Genomic DNA, 18,720 nt, shown 5'->3' with positions numbered 1-18,720 from the left:
GTTTTACAACAAACGCAGTTCCAATTGTAGTGGCATACCTGACACAGGCCTGGGAAGGAGCAATGCCTGTCTAGTAAGAGCATTTTTCCTTCTTTCTTTACAGATAAAATCAGAGCTGAAATGAGCCCAGAGATGGATTCGAGGAAATGTGCAGTTTCATGAACTCTTTAACAGAAGCTGTCATAGTCCATAGCCTATGTTCCAGATGGAAAATCATTTGTAAATACTCTTTCCAGAAAAGATCTTACAATAGAACCTCAGAGTTATGAGCACCTCGGGAATGGAGGTTGTTCGTAACTCTGAACAAAACATTGTTTGTTCTTTCAAAAGTTTACAACTAAACATTAACTTGATACAGCTTTGAAACTTTACTATGCAGAAGAAAAATACTGCTTTCCTTTATTTTTTTAGTAGTTTACACATTTAACACAGTACTGTACTTTTTTTTTTTCACCTCTGTTTCTGCCTGATTGTCTACTTCTGGTTCTAAATGAGGTGTGTGGGTGACTGGTCAGTTCATAACTCTGAGGTTCTACTGTATTTGCAAAATGTAGCTCACTGTCTATGAAGTTTTTCAAAGCTCTATTTATTAGTGCTATGAACTTCTATACCTGAGTTATTTATTTGGTTAGTTCCAGACTGCCTTTTTTTGACAGTTCATCTTTGAAAGAAATTACACAGTAATTTTAATTGAATTTTTTATGGCAGAGAATGACCACTACAATTACACAAATGTTAATTTGTGACTATCCTGCCAAGTGAGAGAACATGCTACAATGTTTGTGTATGTGACTTAGACTAATACACTAATTCCGTATTGGAACTGCACTTAAACCAGTTTGTGCTTAATACTGAATGTAGTTCCTGTCAGCTAGAAAGCAGATCACTTGTATTTCATAAGTGAGGATTATGTGGATAAATAATCAACACCTTCTCCATAATAGGCCAACACCCAGCCTAAATTTGAGATTTAGCTCATTTTAAAGTGAATTGCAAAGAGGATAACTGTTTCCTGTTTTGACTGGCTTTGACTTGTTTAGATATTTATTCTTAACATTTTTTGATTATACAGGACAAAAATACAAGATACAACTTCAATATAACATGGGCAGGTGCCTCATAATAGGAATAAACTTATCCAACAAAATGACACAACACTATATACAGATTACTCTTGTAAACAGCTCGTAGATGCATCTGTACTGTTCCTTTTCCAAAAAACCAAGCTTTGTTATTTGGGAATTAATATTTTACTGTAATACTTGATGGTAGCTTTTCTCTAGAATGAGAGCACTGAACATTTGTTGCAAGTACCATTGGGCTGTTTTAACAAACAATTTACATTTGGTTCTGCAGAAGATGCTTGACTTGTTCATTTAAAGTATCTGTTCATCTGGTAATTTTTTTGTTTATTAAATTCTAATGACAAAATTGAAAATTATTATTTTCTAGTTGCACTCATCTGGGGGAAAAAAAAATCTCCAGCAAGCCTGACAGTTGCTTTGGTAAAGGTGGTAATAAAACAAATTTTGCGTTAAAAGCATTCTGCAGTCCTGGGCATTGCACCTGTGCAAGAGAGTAGGACCGGGTTCCCTTCCTCTAACACCTTAGAAGAACAGTGACTGTGTTGTAACATGAGCTGAAACAATCCATTGGTTTGGTCTTAAAAATGGAAGGAATCCCAATACTCATTATGGAAACAGCTAGGACACTGCTATGGTGAATAATTTTTCTCCTTGTACTATCTTGGATCTATGTTAGCTAAAGTTACCTTCATACTCTTTCCCTAGCATTAATCCGCACACCTAATTTCATATGTTACAGTACTACACAATCTTAAGTCTTTCAGGCGGTGACTGAATCCAGTTCAGTTTTTTTTAAAAAACTTAAACCTACTTGTAATTAACACTTTATATAAAAAACCCTGGACAAACATTGATTTTGATCATTTATTAAAAACCGTATTCAACAGCTACCTTAAATATACATGTAATAAAATAGGTTCTCAAATAGACATAGCTTGCACTTACAGAGAACTACAGTGCAAAGTCAAATTGCTATTTTTCCTCCTCAACATTTGAATATGTCTACAATTTGATTTTTAAAAGGTAAAAACATGATGTATCCTTGAGCCTTGTTACATCAGTCTGGAAACATTGGGAAGAGCTTTACTCTGCAACTTGGTAAAACTCTGCACCTGGAAGGAAAAATTCAAGCTTTTCAAAATACTCCTTAGTCCACAACTTTTATTGACTGAATGTTAGTATGAGCCTGGCTATGAGGTGTTTGTCCACCATGTCCAGTAGGTCTCACACTGGTGGCATTAGAAGCATGGTGCACAGTTCGAGAGTATTTAGCAGCAGTGGCTTGGGATATAGTTTGCTGAAAAATAAAATAAGATACATCTTACTATGAACGTTTTAAAAAGTACTCCTAGAAACTGAATTCCCCATTAAGTTAGCTGGAATGCAGTGAACCTGAACCTAAAACAGAGAAGAACCAACCAGTGATGGATGGAGAGTAATACAGGTCACTGACCTCACTTTCTCTTAGCTCTTGGCTATTCATCACCATCTATGCTTTAACTCTTTTCAAAATAAAAAAAAAAAGTTCTCTTATTTGTGCAGATGGAAGCTTTTAATAAACAGTGCAGACAACAGTGCTAAGCTTCTGTAATTAGCTTAGAAAAAGATCAGACTGTTTAATTCAAGCACCTTGGTTAAGTTATTCTGTTGTGGTCCGATTTAGGTTGTTTACAGCAACAGTCCTTTAAAGTTAGGATAGTTTCTGAATAAATCAAGATGGCTTCCTCCTAAGGAAATATTCAGATGTCAGTTACCCTTTGGTAAGAAGACAGTTACATTTCCATCACAGGAGTTTCCTTACAAGGCTTAAGGCTGTTTTGCTACAAGGCAGATGGCCTCCCTGTTGCAGTAACTATGGTCATTCTCATTTTAATCACACTTAACTACTCTCCAGCCAGAATCTTTCCATTGCCAAAGATTAATTCAATCAGAAAAGCACTTCATGACAGCTGATGCAGCATTATGTATTTATTGCCAAATGTACATGACAAGTGGTAAGGTATGTGTGACACAGGCCTGAAACATCCCCTGGTTCAGAGAGCTTCAAGGGGGCCTAGTTTCCTTTTCTAGTTTGAGGCTGAACAGAGGGTGCACATGCCTTCCAAATTTGCTCTCATCCCCTGCCCCTTTTAAAATTCCTTTTCCAAGCTCTAGCCAGCTCATATTTAACACCTCTACAAACAGTCTAACAGTTTGAGTGTCCGCATAGTCATACAATCTGCATCCAGTCCTCGCTGTCAGAAAAATAAAGCTAACAGCATGCCTCAGGAGCCCCAGGGCTGAAAGTAAAAATGGAGCTCTTACTGGTATGGGGCCAGCTCTGGCCCCCCTGGAATGGGCAGGGCTGGGGTCAGCATCCCCCAGCCCACGCTGCCTGGGGCTCCAGCGGCCATTTAAAGGGCCCAGGGCTCTGGCTGCCGCTGCGGGCCCTTTTAATTCGCAGCCCCAGGGCAGCTACTTCTTTTGCCTCCCTCCCCTCCCTTCCCCATCAGCAGGGGACCAAAGGGGCAACAACATTAAAACGCTGCCACGGCAGTGCTTTAACATCGCTGCCCCTTTTGCACCCCCACCTTGGCAGCCCTGCCGGTAGGGACCCAACAGGGCCGTCGATGAGGGGCGCAAAAGGGGCAGCGATGATAAAGGGCTGCTGCGGCAGCGCTTTAAAGTCAGCAGTATGGGCCACTACTGGCGGCTACTTTTTACCGATGCCGTCTTACTTTCATCCCTGCCCAGGGCACAGACCACCACTGCTTACGAACCTGTATCTTTCCCAAAAGCCCCTGGAAAAGATGTCTTGCCACATGCTAGAAGGTTAAATCCAGGCTCTGGTGAACCAAAACCAATGGAAAATTGTCCTGGAAAACCAATGTAGAGTTGAGGAAGTGTTCTGTTGGCAACCCCAGCTGCTTATATCAAGGAAGCTCAAGCACATCTGCTGAGCTGTTATGGCAGTATCACCCCAGGAGGTAGGTGATCTTTCATGTAACCAGACTCAAACCACTTAGGACTTCACAGGTTAAAGCTGACATCTTCAGCTAGATTCCTCCTTCATATACATCCAAGTGATCAAAGGCTCTTACTCTGATGGTGGTCAGCCTATTAGCTGTACAAACGACTTAGAATGATCTCTTTATGCTAATAAAGCCACTGCTCAAAACCCTCTTTCCTTGGTGTATATTGGATAGCCAATATCCTATTGCTATAGTCATTCAATTCACCATCACACAACACACTGCATAGGAAAGGATGCGTGCGCAGTGGGGAAGGGAGTAGTAAGAATCAAGTACAGCAAAAAGCGGGGGTGGGGGGAACGGACACGGGACGACTTTGTTGCCATCCACACAGTGGTTTGGTTGGGGCATGATATTAAGGAAAGTGATAGATGCTTTAAGTCAGTACATCCTGTCACTACTGCTTTTGGCCCACCCACATTTCTCACTCATTAAATCAAATTCATACTCAAGGTCTAGCTCCACAATGACTGAGGAAGCATTGCTTCCAAAAAGCTATTTAACCTCCGTTGTGCAGAGGGCACTGACAGCAGTAGATGTACAATGAACCAACAAAGGCTTCTAAACCTATCAAAACTATTATTACAACCAGAAGGGGGAAATGAGGGTAGAGTTTAAGTGGGATTATTCATTTCCAGCCCTCATCACTTTGATGTGAATCTTTGTTGCTAGAACACACCCACCAGAAAAAAAAATACTGCTTATTTACTCTAATAGCGCTCACACGTACCTGTTAAAACAAAGATGAGACCGCCCCACCCCGATGAGCTTTTAAACTACTCGTAGACATGGTGTAACAAGGCAATTATTACCCTAATATCAGTTGGACTTACCTGAGTGACTGGATGATGCTTTTCTACAACAACTGAACTCATGGGTGGGGAGACTCCCATTACAGCTAAACTACTACAAATTCTGTTCTTTTGTCCCAAATCAGATCGGCCTGTGATTCGAGCAGTGATTGTTCTTCCTGCCTTCTGCTGAGCAGATGTCACTACTCTTGCTACAGGCTACGAACAAACAAGACACATTAGTAGAGATGCCTACACACAGTATTTACAATGCAACCAGGCAGCTGCTTTGGTTTATTAGCTACATATATGAATAGAGTTTATGGGTACTGTAGGTAAACTAGAGTCCATAATGGTATAGAACAGATTCCATACAGTGGGCACAATTAAAAATTGGGTATTTATTACCTGCAGTTACATTTACCATGGTATTTCCCATTCTATATAAAGGCAATGCTACATTTATCATGATACTAGCAAGTACGGTGATGTGGTTAATGGCTATTGTGCTGAAGCGTAGCAAACCTCAATCATGAAAGGGCCCTCTGTCAGCTTTTTTGACAAATCTAGCAATATGGAACAATTGTAGCTTTACTTTCTGGCTGCAAGCTAGTGACAGCTGTCGGCACCCACATCAGCCCAGCAGGGTCCTTGAATCAATAATGTACCAGGCACCAAAAAGGTTACACATAATGAAACTGAGGCACTGCAATTTTTCAATCTTCCATCCTTCCCCAGAGAAGTACTGGGAGCAAACTGCCAGATAGGAGTGAGCTTAGAAGATGGAGGAGGAAGAGAAACAAAAAGGAGTCGGTTAGATGCAAGAGCAGAGGAGGGAATGAGGAACAGATTTCAATTAGTAAGCTAAAAGCAAGGCAGATTTGTTTAAAAAAACCCAAACCCAACCTTTCAGCTGTTGAAATGTTAATTGCTCATGATGTGCTGTATATAATTCTGCACAAATGTTTCCTCTCACATCATCCATTTTATTTCCTAACCCCACACATTTCTTTTCCTAAAAGCCTTCCCCATTTTTAACTTCATTTAATATACAACAAATAATCCATTTAAAATGAACTGATGCATTTTCAAGTTTCTCTCCAGGCCTTTACCTAAACTCTTGGACAAACGCCTCCACTTCATACTTCTGTATGTTACCCCAAATACTCACAGTAAGAAAGGAACCAAGACAGACTGTAATACCTACAATGACTTCAAATATTAATCAATTAATTCTAGTTTGTTACCAGTTTTTGAGCGGATGTAATGCCAGATCCTACAGCTGCACTAGCGACGATTACTGGAGAATTTGATTCTAATCTGGTCTGAGAAGTACTTGCGTGGCCCAGATGGGATGAAAACTGTAAATAAATCAAAGGGTTTTATAGAGGAATGAGAACTGTAGTTTGGATCATACTTAATTCTTTACTGAAAATGCAGTTTTATTATTTGATTAGTCTGACACTTCAGTTAACTGCTGAATTTTATTCTTTACAGATTCTGTACTCATAAAGCTAAATAGAGTCACACTCAACTTAAAAACCAACACATTGTCAGAAAGTTGGGTACCTATAGAGATCTGAGTAATATCCAAGATTCTGTAACAAAGATCAGAAGGAAAAAATGTTGACTTTTTTCAGTTTGGCTATTTTGTGTGTAGTCAATTTCACTGTTTCCCCTGCTTGGGCAGGTCTTTAATAAAATGGAAAAATGTAAACTGTAAACATCACAAATTGTCAGTGGGATCTAAGGGCAGATGTAGTACCTGAAACTATTTTTAATTCAGGTTTTGAAAATGACTAGATTCCAAGTTGGCACTGTCCATTGTAAATAATACATTTCTGAAAATTAGCCTTTAAATTAATGTAAAATTCTATTTTCTCAATCGAAATCAAGTTCAGCTATTTTTTCCAAACAAGTCTCAGCAACTGTTTTCCACAAAGGTACCTTGGAAAGCAGATTCTGCTTAAGATTGTGACCTTCTTTATCCTAAGTAACTAGTTTACAAATTTTCTACTTACAAAATTAGAACTTTCTGAAAAAACAACATAGCAACCGTAACCCAACAACCGTGTGCATATAGTGTTTTATACTATAGTACATGCTGTTATATATAAGTACTTATGTCTCCAAAGTAACTAAGTTCTGACATTTTAAAAAGAAGCTATTTGTAAATTATCCAAGTGCAAAAACATTACTGAAAGTTCTCTCAGTGTAGGAGTTATTCAATTTGTTCAATGAAAAAACCTGATGCCTAAATAGCTTAATGAATAAACTTTTTCTACCACCACATTTTTTAAATTCTATTCCTGCTATAGTACGTACAATTTCCTCTTGTGAAACAGTGGCTGCTGTTGGAGGGGGTGGTGATGGAGGATCAAATTGGGAAGGAGGGAGCCTTCCAGTGGCATTAGTTCCAGGATCTTCTCTCCTATTTACTGGATCTATTATTAGAAACACAGATTAAAGCAACAAGCACAGAACCTGGTAAACCCAATGAACACTAGCAAGCCTTAAAGAGAGAAGATGAGTCACAGTAAAACCTTTCTGTTCCTTTGGGATTTGTATATAATCTTATTAAAAGGATCAGTCTATTATTACACAGGGTTTTATTTCTCTCTCCTCTATTTGAATCCCTCTCTCAGAAGCTTGCAAATACCATGGGCCAGATCCTCTGTTACACCCCAACCCCTTGGTGCTGGTCAGGTGATGCAAATAGGTAGGATTCTGGACATAACTTGCCAATGGAGAATTCCCTAGGCAGAGGGGCTACTATGTTAGGTGCCCCACCCCAACCTTGGTGTAGGGAGCATGGCAACAAAAGGAGGTGGCATGTTGGAGCCCTGCTGTACTGGTGTAAGATCACTTGGGGACACTGCATCAGTAGGGTAAAGTAACTAACTCACATGAGAATTGGCCTGCTACAGATTCAGGGAGCCATAACCAGCTCCCAACACTCTGCACAAAGCAGAGGTCAGGGAGAACGGAGTCCAGTACCTTTTCCAAACAGGTTTTGTTCTTTTCTTTCAGAACACACAGTTTCTTTAAAACAGCAAGCAGGAATATGGTTTTTATTTATTGACTTCCTTGCCCTCTCTAAAAGCAGATTCACAAAGCTGAAATTTTCACTATTGGTAGTGCTTAGAGATTTTGATCATTCTATAGACTACAGTGACCTCATGTGGCAGTTAAATTTTCATCACTCTAAGTTTTAGAACAACCTAACATTACTACTTTAATTTTCTCCTATATGTATTCATTTCATAATATTTGCTTTTATGATGTGTTGCTTTAAACTTGTATTTTTCTAGAAAAAACAAGTCAATAAGCAGGACATTTCTGTTAATACAATAATCACTACTGATGTCAGAAAATAAAAATAACCTAAGAAGTGTTTTTTGTAATGACATGTGTGAGTTCTGATGCTTCGATTTCTTTTTTTTCAAATATACAGAGAGAAAATATAAAACTTGGATGGATTTTCAGACCTATCTCCATCAGACCTGAGTGCCATACATCCACGCCAAGGGGAAAGGGAGGAGTTTTTAATTAAAACAGTTTAAAAGTCATTTCTGTAGCTGATTCTTGTCTTCAAAAACAGGAGTTGTGCATAAATAACTGATCACTGATTTTTGGCCTACGGTCTTTCAAGCTTTCAAATTCATAGATTATAAAGCCAGAAGAACCACTGTTTATCATCTAGTCTGCCCTCCTAAAGGAATATGGTCATCCCTAATGCTATTCTGCCACTCCCTGCTTCACTATAGAACTTCTGCCTCGAATCTTGTCCAGCCCCTTCCTGCCTGGCCTCCTGCTATAGTTTTAGAGAGGTTTTCTCTCTTCCTATCTCACAGGTGTGTACATTTGTAAATACCCTCTCACTAATGACTGGGAGACCCACTGAACTACAAAATTTTGTTAACCAACAAGTAAACAAAAAAATTGCTTGCTGAATAGAAGGAGAAGAGAAGTGTTATAGTCAAGTGTTCAAGAGATAGTCCCTTTCTACTGTTCTGGAACAAAGCTAAAAGTTGAAGTACCTAATGCGGCCCTTAAACTTTTATTCTCAAGTTCCACAACTGCAAAAACTTGGTTAAAATACAACCCAGCTAAGAAAATTTAGAAAACTTAAATGTCTGTCATTCCAATTAGTACTCATTCAGAGTAGTCAAACTGCTTTAAAAAAAACAAAATCATGCGATTAAAAAATTAATTGCACTGTTAATAATAGAATACCATTTATTTAAATATTTTTCGATGTTTTTTACATTTTCAAATATATTGATTTCAACTACACAGAAAACAGTGTACCGTGCTCACTTTATTTTTGATTAGAAGCATTTGCACTGTAAAAAACAGAAATAACATTTTTCAGTTGACCTAATACAAGTATCAGAGTAACAGCCGTGTTAGTCTGTATTGGCAAAAAGAAAAGGAGTACTTGTGGCACCTTAGAGACTAACCAATTTATTTGAGCATAAGCTTTCGTGAGCTACAGCTCACTTCATCGGATGCATACTCTGGAAAGTGTAGAAGATCTTTTTATACACACAAAGCATGAAAAAATACCTCCCCCACCCCACTCTCCTGCTGGTAATAGCTTATCTAAAGTGATCACTCTCTTTACAATGTGTATGATAATCAAGGTGGGCCATTTCAAGCACAAATCCAGGGTTTAACAAGAACATCTGGGGGGGGGGTAGGAAAAAACAAGGGGAAATAGGTTACCTTGCATAATGACTTAGCCACTCCCAGTCTCTATTCAAGCCTAAGTTAATTGTATCCAATTTGCAAATGAATTCCAATTCAGAAGTCTCTCGCTGGAGTCTGGATTTGAAGTTTTTTTGTTGTAATATCGCAACTTTCATGTCTGTAATCGCGTGACCAAAGAGATTCAAGTGTTCTCCGACTGGTTTATGAATGTTCTAATTCTTGACATCTGATTTGTGTCCATTTATTCTTTTACGTAGAGACTGTCCAGTTTGACCAATGTACATGGCAGAGGGGCATTGCTGGCACATGATGGCATATATCATATTGGTGGATGTGCAGGTGAACGAGCCTCTGATAGTGTGGCTGATGTTATTAGGCCCTGTGATGGTGTCTCCTGAATAGATATGTGGGCACAGTTGGCAACGGGCTTTGTTGCAAGGATAGGTTCCTGGGTTAGTGGTTCTGTTGTGTGGTATGTGGTTGTTGGTGAGTATTTGCTTCAGGTTGGGGGGCTGTCTGTAGGCAAGGACTGGCCTGTCTCCCAAGATTTGTGAGAGTGTTGGGTCATCCTTCAGGATAGGTTGTAGATCCTTAATAATGCGTTGGAGGAGTTTAGTTGGGGGCTGAAGGTGACGGCTAGTGGCGTTCTGTTATTTTCTTTGTTAGGCCTGTCCTGTAGTAGGTGACTTCTGGGAACTCTTCTGGCTCTATCAATCTGTTTCTTCACTTCCGCAGGTGGGTATTGTAGTTGTAAGAATGCTTGATAGAGCTCTTGTAGGTGTTTGTCTCTGTCTGAGGGGTTGGAGCAAATGCGGTTGTATCGCAGAGCTTGGCTGTAGACAGTGGATCAAGTGGTGTGGTCAGGGTGAAGGCTAGAGGCATGTAGGTAGGAATAGCGGTCAGCAGATTTCCGGTATAGGGTGGTGTTTATGTGACCATCGTTTATTAGCACTGTAGTGTCCAGGAAGTGGATCTCCTGTGTGGACTGGACCAGGCTGAGGTTGATGGTGGGATGGAAATTGTTGAAATCATGGTGGGATTCCTCAAGGGCTTCTTTTCCATGGGTCCAGATGATGAAGATGTCATCAATATAGCGCAAGTAGAGTAGGGGCGTTAGGGGACGAGAGCTGAGGAAGCGTTGTTCTAAGTCAGCCATAAAAATGTTGGCATACTGTGGGGCCATGCTCATAGCAGTGCCGCTGATTTGAAGGTATACATTGTCCCCAGATGTAAAATAGTTATGGGTAAGGACAAAGTCACTAAGTTCAGCCACCAGGTTAGCCATGACATTATCGGGGATAGTGTTCTTGACGGCTTGTAGTCCATCTTTGTGTGGAATGTTGGTGTAGAGGGCTTCTACATCCATAGTGGCCAGGATGGTGTTTTCAGGAAGATCACCGATGGATTGTAGCTTCCTCAGGAAGTCAGTGGTGTCTCGAAGGTAGCTAGGAGTGCTGGTAGCGTAGGGCCTGAGGAGGGAGTCTACATAGCCAGACAATCCTGCTGTCAGGGTGCCAATGCCTGAGATGATAGGGCGCCCAGGATTTCCAGGTTTATGGATCTTGGGCAGTAGATATCCCAGGTCGGGGTTCCAGGGGTGTGTCTGTGCGGATTTGATCTTGTGCTTTTTCAGGGACACAAATCAGATGTCAAGAATTATAACATTCATAAACCAGTCGGAGAACACTGGAATCTCTCTGGTCACGCGATTACAGACATGAAAGTTGCGATATTACAACAAAAAAACTTCAAATCCAGACTCCAGCGAGAGACTGCTGAATTGGAATTCATTTGCAAATTGGATACAATTAACTTAGGCTTGAATAGAGACTGGGAGTGGCTAAGTCATTATGCAAGGTAACCTATTTCCCCTTGTTTTTTCCTACCCCCCCTCCCCCCAGACGTTCTTGTTAAACCCTGGATTTGTGCTGGAAATGGCCCACCTTGATTATCATACACATTGTAAGGAGAGTGGTCACTTCAGATAAGCTATTACCAGCAGGAGAGTGGGGTGGGGGAGGTATTTTTTCATGCTTTGTGTGTATAAAAAGATCTTCTACACTTTCCACAGTATGCATCCGATGAAGTGAGCTGTAGCTCACGAAAGTTTATGCTCAAATAAATTGGTTAGTCTCTGAGGTGCCACAAGTACTCCTTTTCTTTTTGCTAATACAAGTACTGTAGTTGAAAGTTAAACTTACAAATGTAGAATTATGTACAAATAAAACCCTGCATTCAAAAATAAAACAATGCAAAATTTTAGAGCCTGCAAGTCCACTCAGTCCTACTTCTTGTTAAGCCAATCGCTCGGACAAACAAGTTTGTTTACATTTGCAGGAGATAATACTGCTCAGTTCTTGTTTACAATGTCACCTGATAGTGACAACATGCGTTCTCATGGCACTTTTGTTGCTGGAATCACAAGATATTTACATGCCAGATGCACTAAATATTCATATGTCCCCTTCATACTTCAACCACCATTCCAGGGGACCTGGGTCCAACTGATGGCCGGTTCTGCTCGATAAGAATCCAAAACCGTGTGTACTGATGCCTGTTCATTTTCATTATCCGAGTCAAATTCCACCAGCACAAGGTTGATTTTCTTTTTTGGTGGTTTGGGTTCTGTAATTTCTGCATTGGAGCGTTGCTCTTTTAATACTTCTGAAAGCATGCTCCACGCCTCGTCCCTCTCAGATTTTGGAAGGCACTTCAGATTCTTAAATCTTGAGTTGAGTGCTGTAGCTATCTTTAGAAATCTCATATTGGTACCTTCTTTGTGTTTTGTCAAATCTGCAGTGAAAGCATTCTTAAAATGAACATATGCTGGGTCATCATCAGAGACTGCTATAACATGAAATATATGGCAGAATGTGGGTAAAACAGAGCAGGGGACATAAAATTCTCCCCCAAGAAGTTCAGTCACAAATTTAATTAACGCATTCTTTTTTTAATGAGCATCATCAGCATGGACGCATGTCCTCTGGAGTGATGGCCAAAGCATAGCAAAGGGCTATGAATTTTTAGCATATCTGGCATGTAAATCACCTTTCAACGCCGGCTACAAAAGTTCCATGCAAATACCTGTTCTTATTTACAGTGTCACCAGACAGTGAGAAGAGGGCAGCATTATCTCCTGTAAATGTAAACAAACTTATTTGTCTTAGCGATTGGCTGAACAAGAAATAGGACTGAGTAAACTTGTAGACTCTGAAGTTTCATATTGTTTTACTTTTGAGTGCAGTTATGTAACAAAAAAAATCTACATTTGTAAATTGCACTTTCACGACAAAGATTGCACTACAGTACTTGTATAAGGTGAACTGAAAAATACTATTTTGTTTTATCATTTTTACAGTGCAAATATTTGTAATTAAAAATAATATACGCCGATTTCAATTACAATACAGAATACAATATATATGAAAATGTAGAAGAACATCCAAAATATTTAATAAATTTCAATTGGTATTCTGACAGGTTTCAGAGTAACAGCCGTGTTTGTCTGTATTCGTAAAAAGAAAAAAGAAAAGGAGTACTTGTGGCACCTTAGAGACTAACCAGTTTATTTGAGCATGAGCTTTCGTGAGCTACAGCTCACTTCATCGGATGCATAATTCTATTATTTAATAGTGCAATTAATTAACATATTCAGTGCATTTTTTTTAAGCATGTAACAAAGCTGATCCCATGATAAGTTTGGTGTTGTCATACTCCTATTTAAATCCCCAAATTAAAAATAAAGAGTAAACTAATCCAAATAGCACTGTGAGCAATGCCATGCAGGGATATATTTTTACTTTATTTTTAATACTAACCATGCTCTGTCCTACTTTCTTTGCCCTGAAACATGGTCATTGCTTCTAGATTCAGTGCACACACACCACGCATAAAGGCTTTTTTCATGGTGCCTTCATATTGTTCCCTTTCACTGTGCAGTCTCAGGATATCAGCTTTTGCCTCTTCCAGATTAACGTTTAACTACAATAAAGAGATAAAAACCAAAGAATTATTTTTATACACCTGTGAATACACAAAACCACCATATTATTCATTCAGCTTTAAAAAGCCACTTTACTAATTCCTCAGTGTAATATATTCCCTCCATGACTTTGTTGTTTTAGAAATAAGATTAAATATAGATCTCTCAAACACAATTGTTTGAATACCTCAGTCTAGAGTATGTACATGGCAAGGATGGAAACCACAGGTGCTACCATACCCAAAAAGACTAACAGTCTGTGCAGTCCAGTATTCAGTCCCAACCATGATTAAAACCAGGAACTTCCAGGTCAAATCCTTGTAATGTATTTAACTGTGCTATACAATACCATGGTATGGCAGGGGGAAAACACAGCAAATACTTCTTCCTGACCCCACCTAGAGATCAGTCTAACTGTATCTTATAATTTTATCTTTGCTCCTGTAATGTAACCCCAGCTGTTATTCTTATTAGCATGGAAGGCCATACTTCCATGAACTTCCTTAACTGCATCCACAAACACATCTATCATTTTACAACCATTTGCAAAACACAAGGTCTGTGTTGGTTAAGGACAGATTAAGTCATACATGCATAAAGCAAGGGATTCGGATATTTTTCCTTAAGTTACATTTTCAAAATTAATTGTTTTTGGACAGGATTTTCAAAAGCATCTAAGTGACCTAGGAGCACAAGTCCTCTTTGACTGTGCTTTTTAATTTCTTTAAATTGTAACAATCTTGAAAAGTAATATCACAGTGGTCTGATGTGTGATAGCTACCTTAGCTTAAATTTTCACACATCTTCATTAGGATGAAGTTGAGAGTTGTAAGGAAAATATCTTTATCAACTTTTAACAGAAAAGCAGTTATTATACAAAGATTTCTGTTTTTACAATATGATAGACTTGCTCATTCACAATAATAATCTTGCATTTCTATAGGACAGGGGCGGGAAAACTTTTAGGCCTGAGGGCTGCATCGGGTTTCCAAAATTGTATGGAGGGCCGGTTAGAGGAGGCTGTGTCTCCCCAAACAGCCAGGTGTGGCCCAGCCCCCGCCTCCTATCTGACCCCCACCGCTACTCGCCCCCTGATGGCTCCCCCGGGACTCCTGCCCCATCCAACCTCTCCTATTCCCTGTCCCCTGACCACTCCCGGACCTCCCACCCCTGACTGCCCCCTGCTGCCCCATCCAACCCCCTCTCCCTCATTCCTGACTGCCCTGCCAGGACCCCTGTTCCCTGCCCTCTGACCCCCCCAACCTCTATCCACACCCCCGAACTCCCCTGCCCTCTATCCAAGCCCCCCATCCCCTTACCGCACTGCCTGGAGCACCAGTGGCTGGTGGCGCTACAGCCGCGCCGCCCAGAGCACCGGGTCAGGCCGCAGGTCTGCAACTGCGCTGCCTGGCCCCCAGAGCGTGGCATGGCACGCTGAGGCTGCAGGGGAGGGGCCGGGGGCTAGCCTCCCAGGCCAGGAGCTCAGGGACCGGGCAGGAGGGTCCTGTGGGCTGTAGTTTGCCCACCTCTGCTATAGGACCATCCATGAGAGGATCCGAAAGACTTTACAAACATTAATGAACTAAGACTTACAAATACCACTGTTAAGTAGGTATATATGTCATCCCCTTTTTGCAGACAGACAAAAGGAGCCAACAGATAAATTAAGTGACTCATCTAATTTCAAACACAGATTCTAGTATCAGAGGGGTAGCTGTGTTAGTCTGTATCCACAAAAACAACGAGGAATCCGGTGGCACCTTAAAGACTAACAAATTTATTTGGGCATAAGCTTTCATCATGGGTAAAAAACCCACTTCTTCAGATGCATCATAGGTTCTGATTTTCCTCTCTGGCATAAGTGTTGAGTAACTTCATTTATATTAGTATACAACTAGCACTAGGGCCGTCCCTAGCCATTTTGGTGCCCTACACAGCTCCCCCACGGGGCCCCAGGCCCCTGCGGGTGGGTGGGGGGCGGGGCTGGCCACTTCCTGTGGGAAGTGGAGTGACCCAGTCCCAGCCTGCTCTGCTCCCCTGGCTTCCAGGCTTGGAACCGCCTCCCAGCCGGCGGCACAGCTGGGAGCCAGGGGAGCGGAGCAGGCTGGGGCCAGGTTGCTCTGCTTACCGCCGCCAGTGAGTGCAGGGAGCCCGACCCCTCCTGCAGTCCTGCAGGGGCGGGGGCCATGTGGAAGAGGCAGAGCAGGGGCTAGAGCAGCACACAAAATTTCCTGGTGCCCTACACAGCTGCATACTTTGTGTATGGGTAGGTATGGCCCTGACTAGCATAAGTGACAGGTGACTCAGGCCTAGAAAGTTGGAAACTATAGCAGAGCTACCTACATAACCCAGATCTCCCGATTCCCAGTCCTGCAATTGCTAAAGGACTCCTGGCACTCTGAAGAAAAGCAGTGCATTTATTTAAAACTTTGTTTAGTAAGAGGCACTTAAAAAAAACCAAAACAAACAAAAAAAAACCCCTTACCTCTGCAATTTTAGCTTCATAATCCTTGGAAAGCTGAATACAGACTTCCTCAGCCCTTGACTGACAGGCTTTTGCTACTTTCTCTTTCCATCTTGCTTCACTAAGAGAGCGCCAAGCTGCCCAAACCCTCTTCATCAAAGCTATCTGGAACTGTCTGTCCGCCAGTTTATTTGCATATGCCTTAAACAGTAAAATATTACCAAATTATGTGTTTCCTATTTCTTTAATGAGCACTATGATCATTAAAGAGAATATAATCAATTGTTTTGTAACATTAAATGGATTATAGCATAACAGATTATATGAAATATTGTAGTTTATACTTTGTTTACATATACTTTAGCTGACATACCACACACATACTGCTGCCACTTTAGAAGTGCAAGGTACTTGTATGGAGTTACCGCAGCAGCATATGAGCATATGCTATACTGCATAGGAGCTATGCAGTATAGCACCTGCAGTCACAATGGTAGCTGGAGATTCACATGTACCAGATGTCATTTTTAAAATAATTGAGTTTTCAATCTCTCTCTCACACACACACACACACACACACACACACGAGGGATTTGTACCTTTTTAAAAAAAAAAAAAAATTAAATTATATTTTAAAAGTACCCAACACTCAAAATATTTTCTAAAATGGTAACAGTAGATCCACTTATCCAGTCAATCAATCAGTGAGATTAAAACAAAAAGAACAAGCTGAAGAAAGGCTGAGTAGCCAAAAGATGTCCACACCAGCCTCACAGCTACCAGCAATCTCTAGATGGGAAGGGAGAAGAGAGAAAATGCTCCTCCCTTCCAGCAGCCAGAGGGGTTTTGTGTGATGAGGAGCTTCAGACTTCGCAAACACCATCAAAAACTTTAATGAAAAATGGAGCCCAGAGAGTCCTTACTGACAGGTTGGGGTGAGAGGGGTTTGGGAACTGACCCTGGACAGTGGGGCCTTTCATCTTTCATGTCAGTAATTGGCTAGTAAGTTTAGTTAGCTGACTATCAGAACTTCCAACATCTCTGAGAGTGTGACTGACAGATGTTTTAGGGCTGAGGAAGAAGTGTGGAGACACCAAATATAGGGAAGGGGAAGACAACACCACAGACCTTAACTGCAAAACCAGCACCAAAATCAAATGGTTATAAGAAATGTATTTTTCACATTTCACATAAAAGCAATGGCTTCTGTGACAGGATTTTAGAATGACCACTTTTATTCGTGCTCTTGCAGATACTGGGAAGATATCATCCTTACTAATATAGGTGGTAACTGACATTGTGATCAGCTATCAGCATAACCTTCTAATTAGTGATAAAAAGGGCATAATTTTGATTCACTTGTCCCTGCCATGACTATTTCTGAAAGTACGGTGTAATGTTCTCTTTTGAACTGATGCTCTTGAACTTATTCAATATTTTGTCACATAACTTTTCTATTTTGATGTGTCATTTCTTTTGATTGTAACAAGATCTGCAGTAACTCTGACCCTTTTCAGTTCAGAGGCTTATCTCCCATCACATCTTCTGTTTTCCACACATACCTCTTGTCTGGCCTCCACGTGCTGAATCCGCCACCGTGTAAATGTTTTCATTAGCTCTATCCTCTCCTTTTGCTTGTCTATTGCATGGGACAAGTTAGTGATTACCTGCCAAAATATTTATTAAAGAGAAGATTTAGATAGATATTTTTATGCTCTTTGGGGAATGAATGGAAGTTTACTACCTGGATGAGTTATTTATCATTTTAATGAAATACTTCTAACAAGCTTTCTACTGTCTCTTTTCCTTAAAAGAAGAACAATAAAGTTCAAATCAGGACTAAAATTAACTCGACTTCATCATTCAATGACATTGATACACTCAGAAGTTTTTACACTGTGTAACTTCTATCAAAATTAAACTGTTATTTTCTACTATATCTGCAAACGTATGTCATGAATGCTACACTGCGGCATCACTGAATTAAAAGGAAGCAAAAACTTAACACAACACAACACAGCAAATCAGAAACAATGATGATTATTTGATTATTTGATGATTATTTGAGCTTATGCTCAAAGAAATTGGTTAGTCTCTAAGGTGCCACAAGTACTCCTTTCCTTTTTAATGATGATTTGTATTACTGAAAGTTTGGCATCGGGATAATATATTTGCTACCGCACAGAAGAATTATGGAAATTAGTATTTGAAAAGATATACTAAAGGTGTAAATATCTGTGGTAACTCAGTGGTTCCCAAAATTTTTACTTAGGTGACACACCAATTGCCTTTTCTCTCTTTTTGTTTTGCAATCCAGCCAGGGTCCAAATTCAGGGCCAAACCTCATTAGTGCTGCAACCATAAGCACTAGGTCATAACACTCAGAGCAGGGAGCCAGGCCAAGTCCCACAGGACAGGAGCTGCCACTGCGGGGTGAGTGCAAGGTGGGATTGCTTTCCATGGTCCCAGGCCTCCTCTGCACCAGACCGCATGACCCATCTTGGAACTGTTTAATAATTGGGCTGATAAATTTACCCTAATTGTGAGCTAATTATAGGAAGATATGAAAGTTCATAAGATGTTACAATAACCTACAACATCAAATGTTTATTGAAAACAACCTGACCTACTTTCTATCATGAATATTATAAACCGGTGCAATAGAACCAGACCA

At 40.4% G+C, this 18,720-nt stretch overlaps 2 protein-coding genes across 4 annotated transcripts in view; one reads left to right on the top strand and one right to left on the bottom strand.

Annotated features, from left to right (window-relative positions):
- The window catches only part of POLK (DNA polymerase kappa), a 115,344-nt gene extending 113,841 nt beyond the window's left edge, over window positions 1–1,503 (top strand). The window contains exon 27 of the mRNA XM_074952708.1: window positions 104–1,503. Within this exon, the coding sequence (XP_074808809.1) occupies window positions 104–162 (59 nt within the window). The 3' untranslated portion in view covers window positions 163–1,503. The remainder of the gene's footprint in view (window positions 1–103) is intronic.
- POC5 (POC5 centriolar protein) overlaps window positions 1,446–18,720 on the bottom strand; it is a 48,238-nt gene continuing 30,963 nt past the window's right edge. For 2 of the 3 annotated variants that reach the window (XM_074952705.1, XM_074952707.1), the window contains 7 exons: window positions 17,609–17,713; window positions 16,068–16,247; window positions 13,419–13,581; window positions 7,213–7,331; window positions 6,135–6,248; window positions 4,930–5,106; window positions 1,446–2,382 (listed from right to left, as the gene is read on the bottom strand). In XM_074952705.1, coding sequence (XP_074808806.1) covers window positions 2,233–2,382; window positions 4,930–5,106; window positions 6,135–6,248; window positions 7,213–7,331; window positions 13,419–13,581; window positions 16,068–16,247; window positions 17,609–17,713 — 1,008 coding nt within the window. In that variant the 3' untranslated portion in view covers window positions 1,446–2,232. The remainder of the gene's footprint in view (window positions 2,383–4,929; window positions 5,107–6,134; window positions 6,249–7,212; window positions 7,332–13,418; window positions 13,582–16,067; window positions 16,248–17,608; window positions 17,714–18,720) is intronic. The other variant, XM_074952706.1, reaches the window with a different exon arrangement.

This window comes from Natator depressus, chromosome 5, assembly GCF_965152275.1.
Source record: "Natator depressus isolate rNatDep1 chromosome 5, rNatDep2.hap1, whole genome shotgun sequence".
NCBI classification, from domain to species: Eukaryota; Metazoa; Chordata; order Testudines; family Cheloniidae; genus Natator; species Natator depressus.
The sequence above is the reverse complement of the archived record's forward strand: the minus strand, read 5'-3'. Positions and strand labels throughout refer to the sequence as shown.